This window comes from Tupaia chinensis, unplaced genomic scaffold, assembly GCF_000334495.1.
Source record: "Tupaia chinensis unplaced genomic scaffold, TupChi_1.0 Scaffold149501_1, whole genome shotgun sequence".
NCBI lineage: Eukaryota > Metazoa > Chordata > Mammalia > Scandentia > Tupaiidae > Tupaia > Tupaia belangeri.
Genome location: NW_006209345.1, coordinates 3076682 through 3100176, shown reverse-complemented (window position 1 = coordinate 3100176; position 23495 = coordinate 3076682). Strand labels below are relative to the sequence as shown.

Below are 23495 nucleotides of genomic sequence, written 5' to 3'. Positions count from 1 at the left end.
GGGCCCGCCCTCCCCAGCCGCCAGGTGAGGCCCCGCCGGGCCCCCTACCCAAGGCTGTGGTCTTCAGGCTGGAGCCCGCCCTCCGGTACTCAGCTCCGCAGCCGCATCCCAACAACCCTGCCTAGCCCAATTCCCAGGGTCACCTGTCCCTCGCACTGAAGCCGCTGGCCTCCTCTCTCAGCGCTGGGCCTTGTCCTACTCGTCTGTCCATCTCACACCGCATCTCTCTGAGCCAGGCTGAGAACACGAACCCCAGCCTTGCTCTCCAAGCCCGGTCCAAACTCTTGACATCATCCTCCACTTGCTCCACCATCTGACCAGGCCCTAGCTCTGCCCTTTCTACCTGTCCCCTCTCCCTTGCAAGGACCTGCAGGTCACCCTCTGTCCCCTGGCCTATCCCATGTCCTTATTTCCCACAATGACTCCCAACCCTCCTTGCCTTGGCCTCTCCTCTCTTGCCCTGTGTTAAAATCCTCATCTCCTCCAGCACGACATTGAACAGGAGGACCCCCGGGGGCGGACTCCCCTGGAGCTGGCTGTGTCCCTGGGAAACCTGGAATCTGTGAGAGTCCTCCTTCGACACAATGCCAATGTGGGCAAAGAGAGCCGCCAGGGCTGGGCAGGTACTGCAGAGGGCAAAGGGACTGTCCCACAGGCTGGCAGTGGGGTTGGTGAGTGGGCTTCTCTAGTAGCCTGGTGCCCCCCTCCCCGCCAGTCCTGCAGGAAGCAGTCAGCACTGGAGACCCGGAGATGGTGCAGCTGGTACTCCAGTATCGGGACTACCAGAGGGCCACGCAGAGGCTGGCTGGCATTCCAGAACTGCTCAACAAACTCCGCCAGGTACAGCAGAACACAGTGAGGGGTGTCAGTGACCCTGCCGTGTATGCAGAAGCCCTGGTCACCTGGACCAGGCCGGGTCTCGGAAGGGCACCCAGCCTGTGTGGACTGTTTTTCTAACACTGTTGACAAGGTCTGCCTGTCTTGACCCTAGCCTAGTCATGTAGGAAAGAGGAGTCCAGGCCCAGCCTAATGAGGTCAGGCCTTTGGAGGGAAAGTATGTGGCTTTGCCAGCATCCAGGGGCCCTGGTGTCAGAAAACTCTACGAACTTTAGGCTCTGGGCCCCCTGGAGAGTGCAGACATCCTGGAAGGGGGTTTCAGGTTAACTTGAACACATGGCCTAGGTCCTGGAAAGTTCTCTTTCTATACATTGCCCACTGTTCTGGGAGCATGCCCTCCCCCTCCACCCAGGACAGGCCTAGAGGGTTCATTTTGTCCCCTTACAGCGGAGGACTCTTAATACTCAGAAAGCAGGGACCAGCAGTTAGCATAATGGCTTTGTCGCTGGATTCCCATGTAGTCGACTGGGTTCAAGTCCCGGACCCAGTGGCTTATACTCATGCCGGGTGCGTGTGTATGCGCCCAAGATCCCGAGAGGAGAATGGAGGAGAAGGGATTATGGTGTGACCATCCCCCCTGGGGGGTGATTTTTCACTTTCTGTCTTTCTGGTGAGCACACATGCCCTATAGCAAAAACCTCTCCAAACAAACAAGACTCAGAAAGCAAAAAGTTCCCCCAGGGATCCCTGTGTCCAGGTTGGGACAGAATATGCGAACCATTCCAGCCTCTCCTGGGCAGGGATTTTTTGGGGGGTGAGAGGCATCGTGGGGCCATGCCGTGCATCCAGATTTGCTGAAGAGCTGGGCTCCCAGAGGGTGGACATAAAGCCCTCGGGCCCCCCGACTCTTAGCACTAGGTAGGGCCGTGATGGTCATCTCTGGTCTCTCTCAGGCCCCTGATTTCTACGTGGAAATGAAGTGGGAGTTCACTAGCTGGGGTGAGTGGTGACCACTTGGCTCCTGGGGGCTTGGGTTGGGGCCTCGGGAAACACCTCCAGTGACCTTGGCATTCCTCTGCAGTACCTCTCGTGTCTAAGATGTGCCCGAGTGATGTGTACCGCGTATGGAAACGGGGTGAGAGCCTACGGGTGGACACCAGTCTCCTGGGCTTCGAGCACATGACCTGGCAGCGTGGCCGGAGGAGCTTCATCTTCAAAGGCCAGGGTGAGCTCTGGGTACCCTCACTATAGGCCCGAGGCTCTCCAGTGGCTTTCAAAGATGACTGTCCTTTCTACATGCTAGATGTGAGACCCGAGGTTGGGGTAGAGGGAATCCAAGGGCTGAGGATTCAGCAGCCCCCACCTTCAGCCACTCCCTTAGCAGCAGGTAGCTGCGGTAGCTTGACAGCCCTCTCCTGGCTGGCTGGGGCCTAGCACTGATTTGCCCCCCTCCCACACACCTGCCCGACTGGCAGAGGCAGGAGCCCTGGTGATGGAGGTGGACCACGACCGGCAGGTGGTGCACACGGAGACGCTGGGGCTCGCGCTGCATGAGCCTGAAGCACTGCTGGCCGCCATGCGACCCAGTGAGGAACATGTGGCCAGCCGCCTCACCTCCCCTATCGTCTCTACCCACCTGGACACTCGAAACGTTGCCTTTGAGAGGTCAGTCAGGGTCTGGCACTCTGTGGGTGGGAGGTGGGAGAAGTAGCAAGAGCCACCGTTGAGGACAGGATGTCCTTGAGGCTCCTGGCTCGGGTCTCTGGGAAGCTGAGCCACGGGCCAGAGGCTGCCCAGATTGGTGGGCCAGGGGGTCACTGCAGGCCCGCTGGGTCACTCAGACTGCCTACTGGTGGTGAGGCTCTTGTGGCAGCGGTTGAGCCACTGCATGCTTATCTATACTCCCAACTGTCTTCCTGAGGAAGGGGCTAGGTCAGGATGTCCCGTTTCTTACCTTCTGGCCTCACGTGTTTTTCCATAAAATCAAGGGTTTAGGTTGTGGTTTAGGGCAGCCATTTGCACCAGTGTTGGTTTCCCGTTAGCATGGCTGTGTCTGGGGCAGAGTCCTTTGGGGTAGCCCTGGATCCTTGCCCCTCCAGTAAGAGTTCTTGTCTTATTTTGGTGAGAGTGTTCTCAGACAACATTGTCTCCAGTTCCAGTTATACACTCTGAAAATACTTTTAAAGAAATAGCTTTCGGAGCCCGCAGGTGGCATGGTGGTTAAGGCACTGGACTCCCACATGGCTGACTGTGGTTTGAGTTCCGGACCCAGCAGCTTAAAAAACACAATAAATATATAAATAATTTTTTTAAAGAGGCTTTATTGAGATACAATTTTATATGCCATCTAGTTCCATTCAGTGTGTACAATTCAATGGTTTTTAGTATATTCACAGATTTATAACATCACTAGTCAGTTTTAGAATATTTTTATCACCGTAAGAAGAAATCCCGTACCTTTTGCCTATCACTGTCCCAACCTCTCATGCCTCTTCCCAGCCCCAAGCAGCCACTACGTATACTTTTCACCTCTATAGATTCCCAATGCTAGGCCTTCATATGAATGGAATTTTATGATATGTTGCTTCTTGTGTCTGGCTTCTTTCACTCTAGTACAATGTTTTCCAGATTTATCCAAGTTATAACACATAAATATATACTTTGTTTCTTTCTTTGGTAGAATCCATTGTGTAGATACACCACATTCTGTTTATTCATTAATCTATTTCTTCATTATTGAAAGACATTTGGGTTGTTTTCACCATTTGGCAACTATGAATAATTTTGCTATAAATATTTGTATACAAGTTTTTGTATAAACATGTATTTTCATTTCTTGTGGGTGTATTCCTAGGAGTGGAATTATATTGGGTTATATTGTAACCTGCAGTTTAACTGTTTGAGGAGCTGCCAGACTGTTTTCCATAGTGACTATACCATTTCACATTCCAACCAACAGTGTATGAAGGGTCCCATTTTTCTATATTCTCACCAACACTTGTTACTATTCATTTATTCATTCTTGAAATATAGCCATCCTAGTAGTACAATCCTAGTGGTATAATGAAGTGGTATTTTATTATGGCTTTGATTTGCATTTCCTTAATGATGAATGAAATTGAGCATCTTTTTATGTGCTTTTTGGTCATTTGTATATCTGCTTTGGAGAAACATCTATTCAGTTCCTTTACTCACTTTTTGTTAAAGTTTACTTATTTCATGAGTGAAAGAGAGCTACAGTATCCCCAATGGGACCTTTATTTCCCCATATTTTTGCCATAGGGTGTGTGCACTTGCCAGACAGTGAGAGGAAAAGTGAGAAATCACGCCGCAGGGGGGATGGCCACACTGCAAACCCATCTCCATTTTCCTCCTGGAACTCTGGGCACACATGCACATGCACCTGGTGTGATTTTCAAGTTGCCAGATCTGGGACTCAAACCATGGTTGATCATGTGGGAGTCCAGTGCCTTAACCACCACTCCACCTGCTGGCCCCCGATGCCATGATCCACCTCTAGTTTGTATCACCAGCACACGTACACCCAGCATACTCAAGTACGTCTCCAGTTGAGAACTGGCACACCTTCCGAGTTAACCGCTGCAATACTGTCCTGCCCCCTTTACTCATTTAATGAATTGAACTCCCTTGGGACCAGCAGGTGGCATGGTGGCACCTTGACCATGAGTAAAGGGGCCCAGACAATGTTGCAGCAGTCAACCTGGAAGGTTGTCAGTTTGCATCTGGAGACCTCCCTGAGTATGCTGGGTGTACGTGTGCTCAGGATTCAGGCTGGCTAAAGCTGGAGGTGAATCATGGCATCAAGATCCCATCAGCAGGCCAGCTGTCTCTCTGGCTCTCTCTGGCTATCTGGTGAGCGCATGCGCCCTATAGCAAATATCTCTCTAAAAATATTACATAAATGTATTATTCACATATATTTTCTCTACTTTTATGGATTGCCTTTTCACTTTCTTTTTTTTTTCATTTAACTTTATTATTGTTATCATTGTTATTTTCCAGTTTGATCAGAGAGAGGCAGAGAGAGAGAGGAAGTGAGAAAGCAAGCCACCAGGTCCGAGACTTGAACCGTGGTCAGCCATGTGGGAGTCCAGCACTCTTAACCACCATGCCACTTGCTGGCCCCTCTTTTCACTTTCTTGATGGTATCCTTTGAAGCACAAGTTTTTTATTTTGAAAATATACAGTTTATCTGTTTTTCTTTTATTGTTCATTATTTTTGTGTCATATGTAATGATACATTGCAAAATCTGATTCCCCCTGCCCTTTTTTTTTTTAGCGAGAGCAAGATTTTTGTTATAGGGCACTTGTGCTCGCTAAAAAGACAAGAGAGTTGGAGAGATAGAAAGCAAGAAATCACCCCCTGGGGGGATGGCCACACTGGAATCCCTTTTCCTCCATGCCTCTCTTGGGATCTTGAGCACGCATGCACAAGCACCCAACGAGAGTTTAAGCCGCCAGGTCCAGGACTTGAACTGCAGTTGACTACATGGGAGTCCAGCGACATAACCATTATGTCATCTGCTGGTTCCCCTCCTTTCTCTTTTAGTTTTATACTTTTGTTCTTACCTGTAGGTCTTTGAGCCATCTAGAGTTAATTTTTGTATGTAGTGGAAGGTAAGAGTCCAACTTCCTTCTTTTGCGTGTGTCTATCAGTTGTTCCAATCCCATTTGATGAAAAGACTGTTTTTCCTATTGCGTAGTCTTGCCACCCTTGTCAAAGCAGTTGGCCAGGGGTGTGTGGGTTTATTTCTGGACACTCAATTCTGTTTCATTGATTTATATGTCTGTCCTTGTGCCAGTATTATGCTCTTTCAATCACTGTTGCTTTGTAGTAAATTTTGAAATACTGAAGTGTGGTTCTTTCTTCATTATTCTCTTTTTCAGGATTATTTTGTGTATTCTTTTTTTTTTAATTTATTTTATTCATTGTCATTATTTTAATTTAATTTTTTTTTTTTGAAGTTGACCAGAAAGAGACAGAGAGAGAGGAAAGTGAGAAAGAAAGCTGCCAAGTCTGGGACTCGAACTGTGGTCAGCCATGTGGGAGTCCAGCAGCCTTAACCACCACACTACCTGCCAGCCCCCCCTTTTTTTTTAATGAAACTTTTTTTTTTTCTTAAGAATTATTTTAGGGCCAGTAGGTGGCGTGGTGGTTGAGGGGGATGGACTCCCACATGCCCAGCCACGGTTCGAGTCCTGGACCTGGTGACTTGCTTTCTCATTTGTCTTCTTTCTCTTTTTCTTAATTAAAAAAGTAAAATAATTATTTAAATTTATTTGTTTATTTTTAAATTTGATCAGAGAGGAACAGTGAGAGAGAGAGAAAAGAAAAAAAAGTGAGAAAGCAAGCCTTCAAGTCTGGGGGTTGAACCTTTGTCGGCCATGCCTTTAACCACCACGCCACCTGCCGGCCCGTACTTTGGCTATTCTGAGTCTCTTGCACTTTATAGCAATTCTAGATTCAGCGTATCAGTTTCCTTTCTTTTCTTTTTTTCTTTTTTTAAATTATTTATTTTATTTATTCATTCATTTTATTTTAATTTGACCAGAGAGAGACACAGAGAGAGAGAAAGAGGGAAAGTAACAAAGCAAGCCACCAGGTCTGGGACTCGAACCATGGTCGTCTATGTGGGAATGCCCAGCTCCCCAACCACCACGCCACCTGCTGGTCCCCCAGCTTGTCAGTTTCTTACAAAACAGTCTGATAGGACTCTGATAGGCTTGTGCTGAATCTGTAAATCAGTTTGAGGGGTATTATCATCTCAACAGTGTTAAGTTTTATGATCTATAACCATGGGATGTTTTTCCATTTATTTAGATCTTCAGTTTTCGATGAATTATTTTATTTTTATTAATTGTCATTATTTTATTTTTTTGAAGTTGACCAGAGAGAGAGAAGGAAAGTGAGAAAGCAAGCTGCCAAGTCCGGGACTTGAACCTCTGTCAGCCATGTGGGAGTCTAGCCTCTTAACCACCACACCACCTACTGGCCCCTCTTCAACAATATTGTATAGTTTTCAGAATATACATTTTTTTAGAGAATTTTTCAAACCTAACTTTATTTATTTTAATTTGATGAAAGAGAGACAGAGTGAGAGAGAGAGAGATGGAAAGTGAGAAAGCAAGCCGCCAGGCCCAGGACTCTAACCAAGGTTAGCCATGTTGTAGTCCAGCACCCTTAACCACCACACCACCTGCTGGCCCCCAGAATATACATTTTATTCATCTTTTGTTAAATCTGTTTCTGCTTCTAGGGCCAGCAGGTGGCATGGTGGTTAAGGGTGCTGAAATCCCATGTGGCTGACCATGGTTTGAGTCCCAGACCTGGAGGCTTGCTTTTTCATTTTCTCTCTCCCTCTCTCTGTGTCTCTCCCTCTGGAAATATTAAAATACTAATAATAACTAAATTATAGAACCGGAAGGTGGCATGGTGGTTAGAGGTGTTGGACTCCCATATGGCTGACTGCGGTTCAAGTCCCAGACATAGTGGCTTGCTTTCTCACTTTTCAGTGTGAGTGTATAAAAATGTGATTTTGGGGACCAGCAGTTGGCATAATGGCTATGTCGCTGGACTCCCATGTCGTTGACCACGGTTCAAGTCCTGGACCTGGTGGCTTAAACTCACGCCGGGCATGTGTGCGTGCATGCCCAAGATCCCAAGAGGAGAATGGAGGAGAAGGAATTGCTGCAGGCCATCCCCCTGAGGGGGGATTTCTCACTTTCTAGCTCTCTGTCTCTCTCTCTGTCTTTCTGGCGAGCCCACACCCCCTATAGCAAAAACCTCTCCAAAAAAAAAAAAATGTGATTTCGGCCAGCTAGTGGTGTGGTGGTTGAGACAGCTGGATCACACTTGGCTGGCTAAGCTTGAGGCCTGGACCTAACAGCTTGTAAAACACACAGGGTATTTGTGTGTGTGTTCCTGAACTCCCAACAGGAGAAATGGAAGAGAAGAGATTGCAGCATGGCAGTCCCCCATGGAGGATGCTCTCTCCCTCTCTCTCTCTCTCTCTCTCCCTCCTTCTCTCTCCCTCTCTCTCCGGCGAGTGGTGCATGCACCCTCTAGCAAAGTTAAAAATAATAAAATAAAAATACAACTGATTTTTGTATATTGGTTATATATCCAGCAACATTGCTGAACTTATTAGTTCACCTACATTTTTAGTGGAATCCTTAGGTTTTATTTATTTATTTATATTATTTTGGGGAGCTATATGGCATGCGTGTTCACTAGAGACACAGAGAGAGATGGAGAGAAAAGGAAAGTGAGAATTCACCCCCTGGAGGGATGACCATGCCACAGTTCCTTCCTCTCCATTGTCCCCTCAGGATGTGGGGCATACACACACATGCACCTGGCATGAGTTTCAAGCCACTGGGTCCAGTACTCAAACTGTGCAGTTGGCCATTTGGGATCCAGCACCTTACCACTACATCATCTGCTGGCCCCCAGGGTTTTTTTAATATATGAGATCATGTCATATGTGGAAATAGTTTTACTTCTTCCTTTCCAATCTAGATTCCTTTTTTTTCTTGCCAGATTGCTCTGGTTAGAACTTCCAATACAGTGTTAAATCCATTTCTTTTATTTTGTTTTGCTCTTAGGTGAAAAGTATTCGGTCTCACCATTAGCCATGTTGTGTGTTTTTAGGAGACCAAGTTGAGGAAGTACCCTTCTATTCCTAGTTTGTTGAGTGTTTTTATCATGTGAGGGTGTTGGCTTTTATCAAATGTGTTTTTTGTATTTATTGATACAATCATGTGATTTTTTTAAAAGTTTATTCATCCATGAGAGAGACAGAGACAGCACACTCAACAGGTCTTTACACAATCCACTCCTAGCCTGCAGCCAGGCCCAGATCATGGGCACATATGTACCCACCCCACGTACCAGGAAGGTTTCTGGACTTGAACTAGGAACCTGCCTATACAGGATTTCCTCACAGAGCACTGTCATTTTTTTGGAGAGATTTTTGCTATTATGGTACATGTGCTTGCTGGAGAGACAGAGACAGAAAGTGAGAAACCAACTCCCAGGGAGGAGGCCATGCTGCAGTCCCTTCTTCATTCCCCTCTTGAGATATTGGGCACACATGCACACCACCTGGTGTTTCTTTCTTTTTTCATTTCTTTCTTTGTTTCTTTGTTTCTTTCTTTGTTTCTTTCTTTCTTTCTTTCTTTTTTTTTTTTTTTTTTTTTTGAGATATTTTGCTTTAGGGTACATGTGCTTGCCACAGAGAGAGAGAGACAGTGAGAGGGAAAGTGAGAAATCAACCCCTCTCCCAGGGGGATGGCCATGCTATAGTCCCTTCTCCTCCATTCTCCTCTAGGGATCTTGGGCATGCATGTACACCTGCCCAGGGTGAGTTTCAAGCCACCAGGCCTAGACTCAAATCACGGTTGGCCATGTGGGAGTCCAACCACTTAATCACTATGCCATCAACTGCCTCCCCCCCTCCCCGCTCCCCGCCGTGTGAGTTTCAAGCCGACAGGTTCAGGACTCAAAAACTACTGTTGGCTATGTGAGAGTCCAGTACCTTAACCACTACACCACCTGCTGGCCCCAGAGCCTTTTTTAAAAAGAATTATTTTATTTAATTTTATTCATTCATTTATTTTAATTTGACCAGAGAGAGAGAGAAAGCAAGCTACCAGGACCGGGACTCAAACCCTGGTCGGCTATGTGGTCGGCTAAGATGGTTAAGCACCTTAACCACCACGCCATCTGCTGGTCCCCAGAGCGTTGTGTTTTACTACTGCTTCACTGTCTGGCTCCTGTGATCATGTGATTTCTAAAAAACAAAACAAAACAAAACAAAGCTGTTGATATGATGTATTACATTCATTGGTTTTTAGGTATCAAACCTAACTTGCATTCCTAAAATAAATTCTGCTTGGTCACTGTGTACAGTTCTTTTCATGTGTTGCAAAATTAGTTTAGCTAGTGTTTTGTTGAGGATTTTATGTCCATATTCATAAAATATATTGTGTCTATAGTTTTTTTGTTGTTGTTGTTGTTTTTAAGAATTATTTCTTTTGGGGACCAGCAGGTGGCATGGTGGTTAAGGCACTGAGCACTCCCACATGGCCAACCATGGTTCAAGTCCTGGACCTGGTGGCTTACATTCCCACTTTCTCTTCCTCTCTCTCTGTCTCTCTCTGGTCAAATTAAAATAAATGAATGAATAAATAAAAAATTTTAAAAAAGAATTATTTCTTTTATTTAACTCTTTTTTTTTTTCAAGTTGACCAGAGAAAGATAGAGAGGAAAAGTGGGAAAGCAAGCCTCCAGGTCTGGGAGTCGAACCATGGTCAGCCATGTGAGAATCCAGCACTTCAACCACCACGCCACCTGCTGGCCCCTATCATTTTTTTTTTTTTTTTACCTTAGATATCTTAGCCTGGATGATACCTTCGAGAATGAGTTAGGATGTATCACCCTATTCATATATTTTGGAAGAGTTTGCAAATAGTTAGTATTAACTCTTTTTTTTTTTTTTAAGGTTTTTGTCATAGGGCACGTGTACTTGCCAGAGAGAGAGAGACAGAGACAGTGAGAGGGGAAGTGAGGAGTCATCCCCCCAGGGGATAGCCACACCACAATCTCTTCTTCTCCATTCTCCTAGTGGCATTTTGGGCATGCACATACGTGTGCTTGGTGTGATTTTCAAGCCCCCAGGTCTGGGACTAGAACCATGTTTGGCCATGTGAGAGCCCAGAGACAAGCACTATGGCACCTGCTGCCCTTTAACTTTTCTTTAAATGATTGGTAGGATTCCGTAGTAAAGCCATTAGGGCTTGAGATTCTTTGTAAATAGTTTTTTGTTATTTTAAATTACCAATCAATCCCCTCACTTGCCATAGATCTATTCCATTTTTCTATTGGGTCATTGGAAAAGTCATGACGTATTTTACTGTTTTTATATACAAAAATGCGTCACGACTTTTCTGATGACCCAATATTTCTTGAGTTAATTTTGGTAGTTTGTCCCTTGCTAAGAATTTTTCCATTTCCTCTAAATTATCAAATTTGTTGGAGTTCCACTTTGTATCATATTCCTTCATTGTCCTTTTTATTTTTATAAGATTGGTGGCACTACTTCCTCTTTCAATTCCTGGTCATTTGAATTCTCTATTTTTTCTTTACCAATCTAGTTAGAGGTTTGTCAGTTCAGTTGGTCTTTTCAAAGAATGAGCTCTTAGCTTTATTGATTTTTCTCTATTGTTTTTCGAATACCTATTTCATTCACTGTTTTTTTCTTGTGATGTGGAGGTCACCCTCGACAGGGTCTTGTTATATGATCCACTTTCCCCAGCTCTCCAGCTTGTTAGGATCTTGGGCGTTCACATGTGTGCCTGGCATATTTTTAAGCTGACCAGGGATCTGAAACTAGTGACCCTTATGGCTTCCAGCACTACACTCAGTATACTACGGAGAGTGCTACCTCGGCAGACCTATTTCATTTATTTTCACTGTAATATTCTTTCTTTCTGCTTGCTGTATGGGTCTAGTTTGCTCTTCTTTTTCTAATATAACCTGGATGGTGAGGTTATTTATTTATTTATTTATTTTTAGAACATCTTAAATTTTTAATCCTTTCTTTACAGGTTACCTAGACCACTTTTGATAAGAAAACTGTAGAAAGTTAGTAACTGCCACAAGCGAACGCCAGGCGGTGGCACATGTCAATTTTCCACCGAGTCCTGCTTTACGGAGTGTCTGATGCACTGCTCGGGGTCTCTGCTCACACTTGCTGGAATCAATCATGGCAGATTTTAGTCCACAGGTCGCTTTTCCCCATATTTCTTTGTAAACTCTTCAGCGTTCTTACAGAATGTTTTACGGTCCTTAGAGTATTCTTCAGCTAGGTCAGCCCGGAGGGGGTGCTCGGGCTGGGGGTCGTTCACCAGTGCTATGAGGGACTGGATAACTTGGTCGCTTTTGGTAGCTGGCTTCCAGTTTTTAGCACTAATTACTGGCAGACAGACCTGCCCCTTTTCATCGATGTCCGGGTGATAGATCTTTGTTTTACATGTGATCTTCGGTGGTTTGAATGGGTACTCTGCTGGAAAGTTGATTTCGATTCCGAAGGCCCCTTTGTCATATGGAGGGTTGTCAGGAACAATAAGCCCTTGCCAAGTCAATAAATTAGCTCTTCATCAACCTGGATGTTATAGAAGTTTGTTTTTTGTTTTTTGGTTTTTTGTTTTTTGGGTTTTTTGGGGGTTTTTTTGGAGAGGTTTTCGCTATAGGGCGCGTGCGCTCGCCAGAAAGACAGACACAGAGAGATATAAAGTGAGAAATCACCCCCCAGGGGGGATGGCCACAACAGGATCCCTTCTCCTCCATTCTCCTCTTGGGATCTTGGGCATGCATGCACATGCGCCTGGCGTGAGTTTTAAGCTACCAGGTCCAGAACTCAAACTGCGGTCGATTACGTGGGAGTCCAGCGACGTAGCCATTACCCTAACTGCTGGTCCCTAGAAGTTTTTCATTCCACATTTGTGGATTTCTTCAAGCTCCTTCATCAGCTTCCTGCTGGCCGCCATCTTGGATCTGGTCGATGGTTAGGTTATTAATTTGAAATCTCTCTTCCTTGTTTCTTTCTTTCTTTTCTTTTTCTTTTTTTAAAGAGATTTTTGCCATAGGGTATGTGCGCTTGCTGGAGAGACAGAAATCAAGAAATCACCCCCCAGAGAGGATGGTCATGCTATAGTCTCTTCTCCATTCTCCTCTCAGGATCTTGGGCACGCATGCACATGCCCAGCATTAGTTTTAAGCTGCCAGGGCCAGGACTTGAACTGTGGTTGACTATGTGGGAATCCAGCAATGTAACCATTACATTATCTTCTGGTCCTGCTTCTTTTTTAAAAAGTTGTCTTCTCCCATGAGAGAGACAGAGACTGAGAGACAAGTAGCCTCATTGAGGTCCCAATGCCTCTATTCACTCCCAGCCTCAGCCAGCCCTGGATCATGGGCATGTGCATGCCCAGCAAACTAAGGGAGGTCTCCAGACACAAAGCCAGAACCTACCCATGTGGGTCAGCCTCACAAAGGATCAAATTTTACTTCTGGGGGGACTGGCAGGTGGCTTGGTGGGTAAGGTGCCAGATTCCTACATGGCTGACCATAGTTCAAGTCCTAGACCTGGAGCTTGCTTTCTCACTCTTCTCTCTCTGTCTCTCTCTGCTCAAATTGAATAATAATAATAAACAAATAAAAGAAATCTTTTTAAAAATTTTTTTACTTCTGTGCCACTGTGCACCTCCCTGCAACATACGTTTTTGTTTTTTGGTTTTTGGTTTTTTTTTGGCCATAGAGTACCTGTGCTTGTCAGAGAGAGAAAGGCAGAGGGGGAAAGTACTCCCTAAAGGGGCACGATCATGCCTCAACCTCTCCTCCATTTCCCCATCCTGTTAGGATTCTTTTTTTTTTTTTTTTTTTTTTTTGAGAGATTTTCACTGTACGGCGCGTGCGCTTGCCAGACAGGCAGAGAGAGACATAGAAGTGGGAAATCACCCCCGGGGGGGGATGGCCATGCCTCAATCTCTTCTCCTCCATTCTCCTCTTGGGATCTTGGGTGCACACACACACGCCCGGCGTGGGTTTAAGCCACCAGGTCCGGGACTCGAACCGCAGTCGACTACATGGGAGTCCAGCGACATAGCCATTATGCCAACTGCTGATCCCAATCCCAGGATTTGAACTGTACAGTCAGTCATATGGGACCTATTTTTCTTAACCACTAGGCCACAGAACTGCCCTCCACACTTTTTGTGTGTGTGTGTGGTTTTTGTCATAGGGCACACGTGCTTACCAGACACAGAGAGGGGAAGTGAGAAATCACTCTCCCAGGGGACGACCATGCCATTGTCCCTTCTCCTCCGGTCTCCTGTTGGGATTTTGGGCACATATGTATATGTGCCTGGCATAATTTTTTTTTCTTTTTTAAAAATTATTTTATTTATTTATTTATTTATTTATTTATTAATGCTTTATATTTTTTTAGAGGTTTTTGCTATAGGACACATGCACTTGCCAGAAATATAGAGAGACAGAGACACAGAAAGCAAAAAATCACCCCCCCAGGGGGGATGGTCACGCCGCAATCCCTCCTCCTCCATTTTCCTCTCGGGATCTTGGGCACACACGCACACGTGCCTGGCGTGAGTTTAATCCACCAGGTCCGGGACTCGAACTGTGGTTGACTACATGGGAATCCAGTGACATAGCCATTAACCAACTGCTAGTCCCACCTCTAAGCTCTCTCTTGTGAGTTTAGATATGTGTGTCTTCAGTTCCATTTATCTCTAAATATTTTCTGATTTTACTTTAAGAATTCATTTTATTTATTATTATGATTTTTTTTCAATTTGCTACAGGACACATGTACTCACCAGAGAGAGAGAGAAAGTTTTGCTATAGGACACATGCACTTGCCAGAAATATAGAGAGACAGAGACACAGAAAGCAAAAAATCACCCCCCATGGGGGATGGTCACGCCGCAATCCCTTCTCCTCTGTTTTCCTCTCGGGATCTTGGGCACACACGTACACGTGCCTGACGTGAGTTTAATCCACCAGGTCCAGGACTCGAACTGTGGTTGACTACATGGGAGTCCAGTGACATAGCCATTAACCAACTGCTAGTCCCACCTCTAAGCTCTCTCTTGTGAGTTTAGATATGTGTGTCTTCAGTTCCATTTATCTCTAAATATTTTCTGATTTTACTTTAAGAATTCATTTTATTTATTATTATGATTTTTTTTCAATTTGCTACAGGACACATGTACTCACCAGAGAGAGAGAGAAAGTGAGAGAAAGTGAGAAAGCAAGCTGCCAGGCCTGGGACTCGAATCATTGTCAGCCATGTGAGAATCCAGCATCCCAATCAGCATGCCACCTGCTGGCCCCCTGATTTTACTTTTGATTCATTCTTTGAACCATTGGTTGTTTAGGAATTTGTTGTTTACTTTCCACATATTCATGAGTTTCCAAAATTATTTTCTGTTATCGGTCTCTAATTTTATTCCATTGTGGTAGGAAAACATACTTTGTATGAGTTCTTTCTATTTTATTGGGTTTCTTATATGACCTCACACATGGTCTGCTCTGAAGACTCTTCTGTGTGCACTTGAGAAGAACGTGTATCATGCTTCCTCGAGAAGAGTGCTGTAAAGGTGTCTGGAATGCTAGTTTAGTGTTGTTCGTGTCTTCTCTTTCTTCATTGACCTTCTATCTACTTGTTCTGTTCATTATTGAAAGTGGAGTATTGAAATCTTCAACTGTTATTGTTGAATCAGGCTTACATTTATTTTTGAACCTTATTCTGGAAAATTCCAGACATACAGGAAAGAAGAGCTAATGTCCTTACTTCACCCAGCTTCCACATTTATAAGCATTTTACCACTCTTGCTGAATTTATCCTTCGTCACCTCTGTTCTTTTTTATTTCCTAGAGTATTTTAACACACGTCCAGATGTCACATCATCTCAACAATATATCCCTCTGCACACATTGCTAACGGGTCGCGGTGTTCTTTAACTCAGACCCGACATCATTTTCACACCTAACAAAGTTAACGGAATTGCTCAGTATCTTCTAGTCCCTGGTCCTTGTTCAAATGTCCCCAGCTCTTCATGGCCCCTTCATGTGTCACAGTCAGAAAGGGCCCCTGGGAACTGGGCAGCCAGGGCAGTCTATGGGGATTTGGGAGGGAAAGTTCTGGCCATAGCTTGGCCATTCAGGTCCTCATGAGCCCCTGTTTGGTCTATTTCAGGAACAAATGTGGTATCTGGGGATGGCGGTCTGAGAAGATGGAAACTGTTAGCGGCTACGAGGCCAAGGCAGGACAGGCTAGTGGTGGGGGGCTGGGGGTAGGAGATGAGACCCAGGAACTCTGCTCCCCCACATAACTCAATGGGACCCACGTGCTAGCCCCTGTGGAGGATGTAGGGACTACCCGCAGCACGGGCCCCCCACCCAGGGTACCCACATCAAATCAGGGGCATTTCCTCTTGACCTTGGGGCTACATTTCCTCACCGGTGACTCCCTTGGGTTCAGACCCTGACAACTCTTCTGTGTGGGGAATGAGATCTGACCTGTCTCTGGGTCCCATGCTGGTGAGGCTGAGTATGGAGAAAAGGCTTGGAGCCCCCAGCTCCCTGTGTCCCCTGCTCCTCAGGTGTACAGTGCCACTAACGTGGAGCTGGTGACACGCACACGCACGGAGCACCTCTCTGATCAGGACAAGTCGAGGAGCAAAGGTAAACCCAGGTGCGCCTGCCTGCTGCCCAGATACTCTGTGTGGTGGGGTTGCCCAGGTCAGGCACCAGGGCCAGAGTGTCCATAGGAAGTCGGGAGGTCTGCTCATGGCTGCCTTCCTTTTTCCCACCTGACTGGAGGCCCACAGGGTTGGGGGTGGGGTGGGGGGGGCCACAGCCTTAGAGAAGTAGCCCCAAGCTCCCTCATGGGCTCCTATGGGCTCCTACCCTTCTCCTTCAGGGGGGAAGACTCCGTTCCAGTCCTTCCTGGGGATGGCGCAGCAGCACTCCTCCCACAATGGGGTGAGCCAGGGCTGGGGTGTGGGGGCCAAACTTGGGCTGGTAGGGCGCCATCTGTCTGTCCCTCCTGAATGTTAAGTCTGGTCCTGGGTCCACCAGGCTCCTGTGCAGCAGGCAGCCAGCCCCACCAACCCCACCGCCATTTCCCCCGATGAATACTTCGACCCCAGCTTCAGCCTGGAGTCCCGAAACATCGGCCGCCCCATCGAGATGTCCAGCAAAGTGCAGAGGTGAGGTCTGGGCACTGACAGCCTTTTCTCGGGAGTGGGATCCTGCCTGAACCTGCTGGGGCCTTGCAGGCTCCTGTCGCACACACAGCCCGTATACCCTCCTGACTTCTCTGGACTCTGCCCCTTGAGGGTGCGGCCAGCCTGCCTTACCTAGTGTCCTCGGTACCCAGCATGGGTAGAGAACAGAGAACTTTGATGAATGAATGAATGGATGAGCGGCACCACCCATGGGTGGTTTTCTATTTAATTTAATGAGCACCTGCCAGGGGCCAGCACAAGGCAGAAAGGAAAGGGTCTGGGAAGGGCCAACAGCCCTACTGCCCCCCACAGCTGTGTGGCCCAGTTTCTTCCTTGGTGAAATGAAAACAGTCACCCTTGCCAACCTGCCACAGGAGGATTTGATGGCAGGGGTGAGTGGTAACAGTGGACAGAGCACTGACAATAGGCCTTACAGGCTCCTGGCAACCTCACCTGGACCCTCGCAGCCACCTAGTGATCGGGCTGGGATTTGAACCCCAGCAGCTCTGCCCCCAAGGCTGTGCTGGACACAAAAATGTGGCAGAATGTGAGGTGCTGGCCAGCTCTAGGGGGGAGGAGGATGGGGCTTGTAGGCAAGGGCCAGAAAGAAGCCCACAGCCTGGCCTTGCCTCCTCCTCCAGGCCAGATGAGGCACAAAACCATGAGCCTGTCTGGGCCCAGAGTCCAGGGGAAGCTTGGGCCATAGTGCCAGGGCAGGAGCTTCTGAGGAAAGCACACAGGGACAGCTGAGCAGAGAGGACAGCACCCGACAAGGTAGAAGAGTATAAGAGGCCCGTGACCAGGTCTGTGGCCTCAGTGGAAGGACCACCAGAGATTCCTTGACCCAAGTTCCGTGGTTGGTGGGACAGGTTCAAGGCAACACTGTGGCTGAGCGAGGAGCACCCGCTCTCCCTGGGTGACCAGGTGACACCCATCATCGACCTGATGGCCATCAGCAACGCTCACTTTGCCAAGCTGCGAGACTTCATAACCCTGCGCCTCCCACCTGGCTTCCCTGTCAAGATTGGTGAGTGAGGAGCAGCAGGAGGCCCTCAGCTTGGGGCTGCCCTTACTCAGTGCAGCTCCTGGGAGTGTGTGGTTGGCACAGGCCTGGGGAGTCAGGCACAGGGTGGTCTCACTGGGGCGGCTCAGTCTCGGATGTCTTCTTGCAGAGATTCCCCTCTTCCACGTGCTCAACGCCCGCATCACCTTCAGCAACCTGTGCGGCTGTGATGAGCCCCTGAGCTCGGTGTGGGTGCCGGCCTCCAGCTCCGCAGTTGCGGCTTCAGGTACCATAATGGGAGGAAGAGGGAGGCTGTGCTGCTGAGGGTCACTGAGCCCTAAGGGTGAGCATGGCCCCTCTGCCACCTGTCCAGGGAGCCCTTTCCCATGTGAAGTGGACCCCACTGTGTTTGAGGTGCCTGAGGGGTACAGCGTGCTGGGCGCAGAGCGCAGCGAGCCCCTTCGAGATGAGGACGATGACCTGCTGCAGTTTGCAATCCAGCAGAGCCTGCTGGAGGCGGGCACGGAGGCAGAGCAGGTGGGATATGGGTAGCGGTGGGCCCTGGCCTCTGCAGTCGCAGGCAGAGGTGACAGTTCTGGCCTCTGGTCACTGCAGGTGACTGTCTGGGAGGCCCTGACCAACACACGGCCAGGCACCCACCCTCCTCCCCAAGCCACTGTCTATGAGGAACAGCTTCAGCTGGAGCGGTGAGGCCCCTCTAGGCCCTCCTGGGTCCCTGTCTCCGTTCAGTCTTGCCTCCAGCACCCAGCTGGTGGGGTGGGGGTACTGGACTCAAATCCCATGCCCTCTCCAAAGCCACCTTCCCTCAGCAGCACTGTCACCACCAAAGGTTGGGTGAGGGGACAGGGCCCTGCCTAGTCTGCTCTCTGCTACCCTTTGTCCTTGTCCTTCAAAGCCACGTCCCAGCCCCTTGGCTACCTCCCCCAGCCTTAGCACTCACTGCTCTCCCTCTCACACTTTGCTTTGCCGGAAGGGCCCTCCAGGAAAGCCTGCGGCTGTCCACAGAGCCCAGGGGTCCAGGATCCCCTCATAGGACACCCCCATCCCCAGCTCCCCCGAGCTTTGAAGAGCAGCTTCGTCTGGCCCTAGAGTTGTCTTCACGGGAGCAAGAGGAGCGGGAGCGGCGGGGGCAGCAGGAAGAGGAAGACTTACAGCGGATCCTACAGCTTTCGCTCACGGAGCACTGAGCCACCACCCGGCCCCTGGGAGGGTTTTCGGGGCCACTCTCTCCACTTGCTTTTATAACTTATTTATTTATAAACTGTCTGCTGCTGAGGTGGGGCCTGGAGCCCTGGGGGTGGGCTTGCAGTGGAGACGGAGGTGAAAATAAAGAGACTGTCAGCAGCAGGTTTGCTCTGCTCAATGGGCTGGAGCTGGGGAGAGGCTGGGAGTGGGGTGCCAAGGAAAGACACGTGAGCAACAGCCTTAGACCTGGGCCCATAGCCCCCTTAGCCTCTCTGAACCAGTTTCTTCAGCTGTAAAATGAAGAGACTGCTCCCTCAGCACTCAGGACTGTTGAGAGGGTGAAAGGAACCAACACATGTCCGTGCCCTTACATAGCAGGAGAGCAGGTGCTCCATAAACTTGGGCCCCGCCCCACCCACGAGAGACCTGAGTTCCCCCTGCCACCCAACCTGACCTTCTTGGAACTCAGCCCATGCTACTGTTGGGGGAAGCTCTTATCACAGAAAGTGGAGAAGACCCCCGTACCCCCACCCCTACACTGCAGTCCTAGCCCAGTTTCCTGCCCTGATTCCAGAATATTTTATCAGTGACTTTGGGCAAGTCACTTCCCTCTGCTGTAGCTGTGAAATGGGCTCACTCCTTCCCCGCTCACCTCCAAGATGAGAATTAGTGGGACCAGCTGTTAGCTAATGGCTATGTCGCTGCACTCCCATGTAGTTGACCACAGTTCGAGTCCCGGACCCGGTGGCTCAAACTCATGCCGGGTGCATGTGCGTGTGTACCCAAGATCCCAAGAGGAGAATGGAGGAGAAGGGATTGCAGTGTGGCCATCCTCCCAGGGGAGTGGAACATGAAGGCCAACCAGCGAAGAAAAGTTTGAGTGTCTCCCCGCACGTCCCAGTTCAGACCCTCTGCCTGATCCTAAGGCCTGCGTCCCTAGCCCCTACCTCCCCAAGACCCAACTTTGCCTGGTAACAGAAAAGTTGAAGCCCAAAACAGTTCAGGTGATCTAACTGGGCGGAGCAGGGAGGGGCAGGGGCAAGGTAGGAGCACTTCCTGGGAGGAGGGACCGAGTCCTAGAATGAATGCAGCAGGCGGTCAGGACATTGGCCCTGGCCCTTCCCCGGGGTGGCGGGACTCAGCACCTGCGCCCCGCCTCCAGCCCCGCCCACAGTGTGATGGGGCGGGGGCGAGGCAGACCTAACCGGAGTAGACGCCAGGGGAGGCGCTGCGGCCGCTCGGTGCCGGCTCCGCAGGCCCTGCTGGGCGGGTGTCTGGCCCTTTAAGGACCGCCCCGAGGAGGTGCCAGGCCCTGGTGGCTCCGGTCTCTCCTTCCTGGTCCTGCTAGGCAGGGACTGACCGTGGGGCTGTAAGGGGGGCTGTGCCCGGTGCCTGCCCAGGTACCCCCGGCCCGCCCGCATGGCTCTGGTCACAGTGAATCGCTCGCCCCCGGCCAGCACCCCCCCCCCGCCCCCCAGCCACTCCACGCCTGTGGCGCCCACGGTGAGTGGCTTCGCTGTGGTTCTGCCCACGCAGTTGGCTGCCAGCTGGGCCTGGGGAGTACATCCTGCCCGCCGGCACCCCCACCTCAAGCCTAGGGGAGTGCGCAGGGGGATCTCAAGTCTCAGGCTGGAGGGGGTTGGGAGGTCTTTAGGCCCCCAGGATCTCAGACCAAGACTCAGCCCTGGGTGCCAGCCCAGTCTGGGAGGCCCAGATCTGGACTAACCCTTCCCACACCCTCAGCGCCACCTCCACTCCCCACACCTTGATTTAGGGTAGGAGGAGGGTTGGCATCTGACACCTGTTCTGCCCCCATCCCCACTAATGGAAGGGCGATGTCAGAGACCCTATCTTACCCCAGCAGCCTGAGAGACGGAAGAGAAGGGTCCTCCCTGTTCTCACTCTCCCTGGGGGCTGCTTTCTTGGCAGGACCAGGCAGTCAAGTGGAGAAGCCGGCTCCAGCGAAGGTGAGCACCTTCCTGCCTGACACAAACACCTCCATCCAGCCCTCATGCTTGACCCCTGCCATCCTGGACTCCAGGTGCCAGTGACAGAAGGCTCCCTGGAGAACGCAAAGCCAAGCTCACTACTGAATGTGTGGGGCAGTGTCCTCCTTGGGCACAGCTGGTGGGCCTGGCTGGTGGGCACGCTGGTGTGGTTTTCACCTTCTGCCTGGTCACTTGGGCTCTTTCACTCACTGCCCTGGCCCTGACTCGGGCCGGTGGTCATAAGCTAAAAGGCAGGATGGGACATCAGAGCCTGAGGACTCTTGAATCTCTCTCTCCTGAAACAGCAGCTGCCTTCCCCTCAAACAAGCAAGAATAGATGGGCAGGGGGCTTCCGAGCCTCTAAGATTGTTCTCAAGTGTGGTGGCCTTGTCACCAGGAAGCTGTTTAGAAATACAAATTCTCAGGCCTCCACTATTGACGCTGAGAAGCAGGCCACCTCGCCAGGTGACTCTGTGTGCATGTGTGTTTCACTAGCCCTCCCGGGGATTCTGTGTGCTAACCTTTGAGGACCCCTGCCCTGAGGGGTATGAGGGCCATAACAGTTTCCCCACCACCCTGCCAGGCAGAGCTTTGCAGTGCTCCGTGGGGCTGTCCTGGGACTGCAGGACAGAGGGGACAATGATGACGCAGCTGAGGCCAGCCCTGAACCAGTGGAGGGGCTTCCAGGTGAAGAGCAGCCCCAGGAAGATCAGACAGACTTTGGGCAAGAGGCCCAGAGTCCCCAGAAGGAGGAGCAGAAGCAGCACCTAAACCTCATGGTGAAGCTGCTGAGGCCACAGGATGACATCCGCCTGGTGAGATGGGGTCCAGAGCCCAGTGAGAGGGGCCAGCCCCGGGGGAGGGGGGTATAGAGCCTGTGTGTGTGTAGCAGTGGTGTGAGGGTAGGGGAATGGGAGGGTACTCAAGCCCTGATGACTCTGCTGTTTCAGCTAGAGATGTTTTAACAGAGTGAGGTCATGTCTGCAGGGCTCTGGAGGGCCATGAAAGGACAGGGGAAGTTTGTCCTGCCTGAGCCACTAGGGCCAGATTAGGTGCAAGAGTTGGGAATTGCAGAGATTTTTGTTCAACTAGCAGAGAACTTCTCTGATAACATGAGTCATCCATGAAGGGGCTAACCGTCAGAGATGGCTAGCTGAGCAGGCCCTGAGACCAGGCAGAGGGAAGGAAGACGGAGCACCCTGGAGAGCTGGGAGTACCGGTGGGAGCCTGAAGGCCAGTTCCCAAATGCCTGTGAAAACACCTGGCTGGCTGCAGCAATTATGAGAAACAAGAGGCAGTCAGGCCCTTCACAAAGCTGAATTCACAACAGAAGCACTGTCCTTTACTGTGGGACTATGTCCTTAGTATTTTTTTTCTTTTTTTTTGGAGAGGTTTTTTCGCTATAGGGCACGTGCGCTCGCCAGACGAACAGAGAGAGACATACTGACAGAAAGCGAGAAATCACCCCCCATTGGTCATGCCGCAATCCCTTCTCCTCCATTCTCCTCTGGGATCTTGGGCACGCACGCACACGCACCCGGCGTGAGTTTTAAGCCACCGGATCTGGGACGTGAACCGCGGTTGACTACATGGGAGTCCAGCAACATAGCCATTACGCTAACTGCTGGTCCCAAGTATTTTTTTTTTAAGAGAGAGATTTTTGCCAGAAGGCACGTGTGCCTGTGCAGAGACAGGGAGAGACACAGAGACAGAAAGTGAGAAATCATCCCCTGGGGATGGTCACACTGCAATCCCTTCTCCCCTATTCTCTTCGTGGCCACACACGTGCACACACCTGGTTTGAGCTTCAAGCCTCTAGGTCCAGTACTCAGACTGTGGTTGGCCATGTGGGAGTCTAGCAACAGAACCATTATGTTGTCTGCTGGTCCCAGTATTTCTTAAACCATTATGTTGTCTGCTGGTCCCAGTATTTTTTATGTTTTTAAGAATTATTTAATTTCATTTATCAGAGAGGGATAGAGCAAGCGAGATAGAGAGAGAGGGAAAGCAAGCTGCCAGGTCCAGGACTTGAAGTGCAGTTTGGCATGTGGGAGGCCAGTGCCCCAATCACCATGCCACCTGCTGCCCCCACCCCCCAAATATATTTTTTTAAGAGAAAGTTTTTCTATAGGGCATGTATGCTCGCCAGAAAGAGACAGACAGACAGAAAGAGAAATCACCCCCAGGGGGTATGGCCATGCCACAATTCCTTCTCCATTCTCCTCTCAAGAGTTTTGGGCACACATACACACGTGCCCAGCACCCAGCATGTATTTTAAGCCACCAGGTCTGGACTCAAATCGCAGTCAACCATGTGAGAGTCCAGCAATATAACCATTACACCATCTACTGGTCTCATCCTTAGTCTGTCTGTCTTCCTTCCTTTCTTTCTTTCTTTCTTTTTCTTTTTTTGGAGAGGTTTTTGCTATAGGGCGCGTGCGCTTGCCAGACGGATAGAAAGAAAGCAAGAAATCACCCCCCGGGGGGATGGCCACACTGCAATCCCTTCTCCTCCATTCTCCTCTCAGGATCTTAGGCACGCACTCACACGCGCCTGGCGTGAGTTTAAGCCACCGGGTCCAGGACTCGAACTGCGGTCGACTACGTGGGAGTCCAGCGACATAGCC

General features: G+C 49.5%; 2 protein-coding genes across 2 annotated transcripts in view; both read left to right on the top strand.

Moving 5' to 3' along the window:
* Nucleotides 1-471: 471 nt before the first annotated feature.
* Nucleotides 472-19042, top strand: ANKRD13D (ankyrin repeat domain 13D). The gene is made up of 14 exons (XM_006171364.3): nucleotides 472-623; nucleotides 716-840; nucleotides 1791-1836; nucleotides 1919-2062; nucleotides 2313-2502; nucleotides 15639-15705; nucleotides 16045-16126; nucleotides 16365-16426; nucleotides 16523-16653; nucleotides 17541-17698; nucleotides 17844-17960; nucleotides 18048-18211; nucleotides 18290-18381; nucleotides 18669-19042. Exons 2-14 carry the CDS (start codon nucleotides 751-753, stop codon nucleotides 18880-18882), a joined length of 1557 nt encoding a protein of 518 aa, XP_006171426.3. The 5' UTR covers nucleotides 472-623; nucleotides 716-750; the 3' UTR covers nucleotides 18883-19042.
* Nucleotides 19043-19753: 711 nt separating this feature from the next.
* The window catches only part of SSH3 (slingshot protein phosphatase 3), a 10411-nt gene continuing 6669 nt past the window's right edge, over nucleotides 19754-23495 (top strand). The window contains exons 1-3 of the mRNA XM_006171301.3: nucleotides 19754-20383; nucleotides 20810-20847; nucleotides 21452-21683. Coding sequence (XP_006171363.1) covers nucleotides 20300-20383; nucleotides 20810-20847; nucleotides 21452-21683 — 354 coding nt within the window. The 5' untranslated portion in view covers nucleotides 19754-20299. The remainder of the gene's footprint in view (nucleotides 20384-20809; nucleotides 20848-21451; nucleotides 21684-23495) is intronic.

Bases quoted from the DNA above. Each gene is read 5' to 3' on its own strand.
- ANKRD13D (XM_006171364.3), top strand. From the start codon at position 751: ATGGTGCAGCTGGTACTCCAGTATCGGGACTACCAGAGGGCCACGCAG. The intron at 841-1,790 runs GTACAGCAGAAC...GGTCTCTCTCAG, and splicing joins TGCTCAACAAACTCCGCCAG to GCCCCTGATTTCTACGTGGA. The intron at 16,127-16,364 runs GTAAACCCAGGT...CTTCTCCTTCAG, and splicing joins GGACAAGTCGAGGAGCAAAG to GGGGGAAGACTCCGTTCCAG.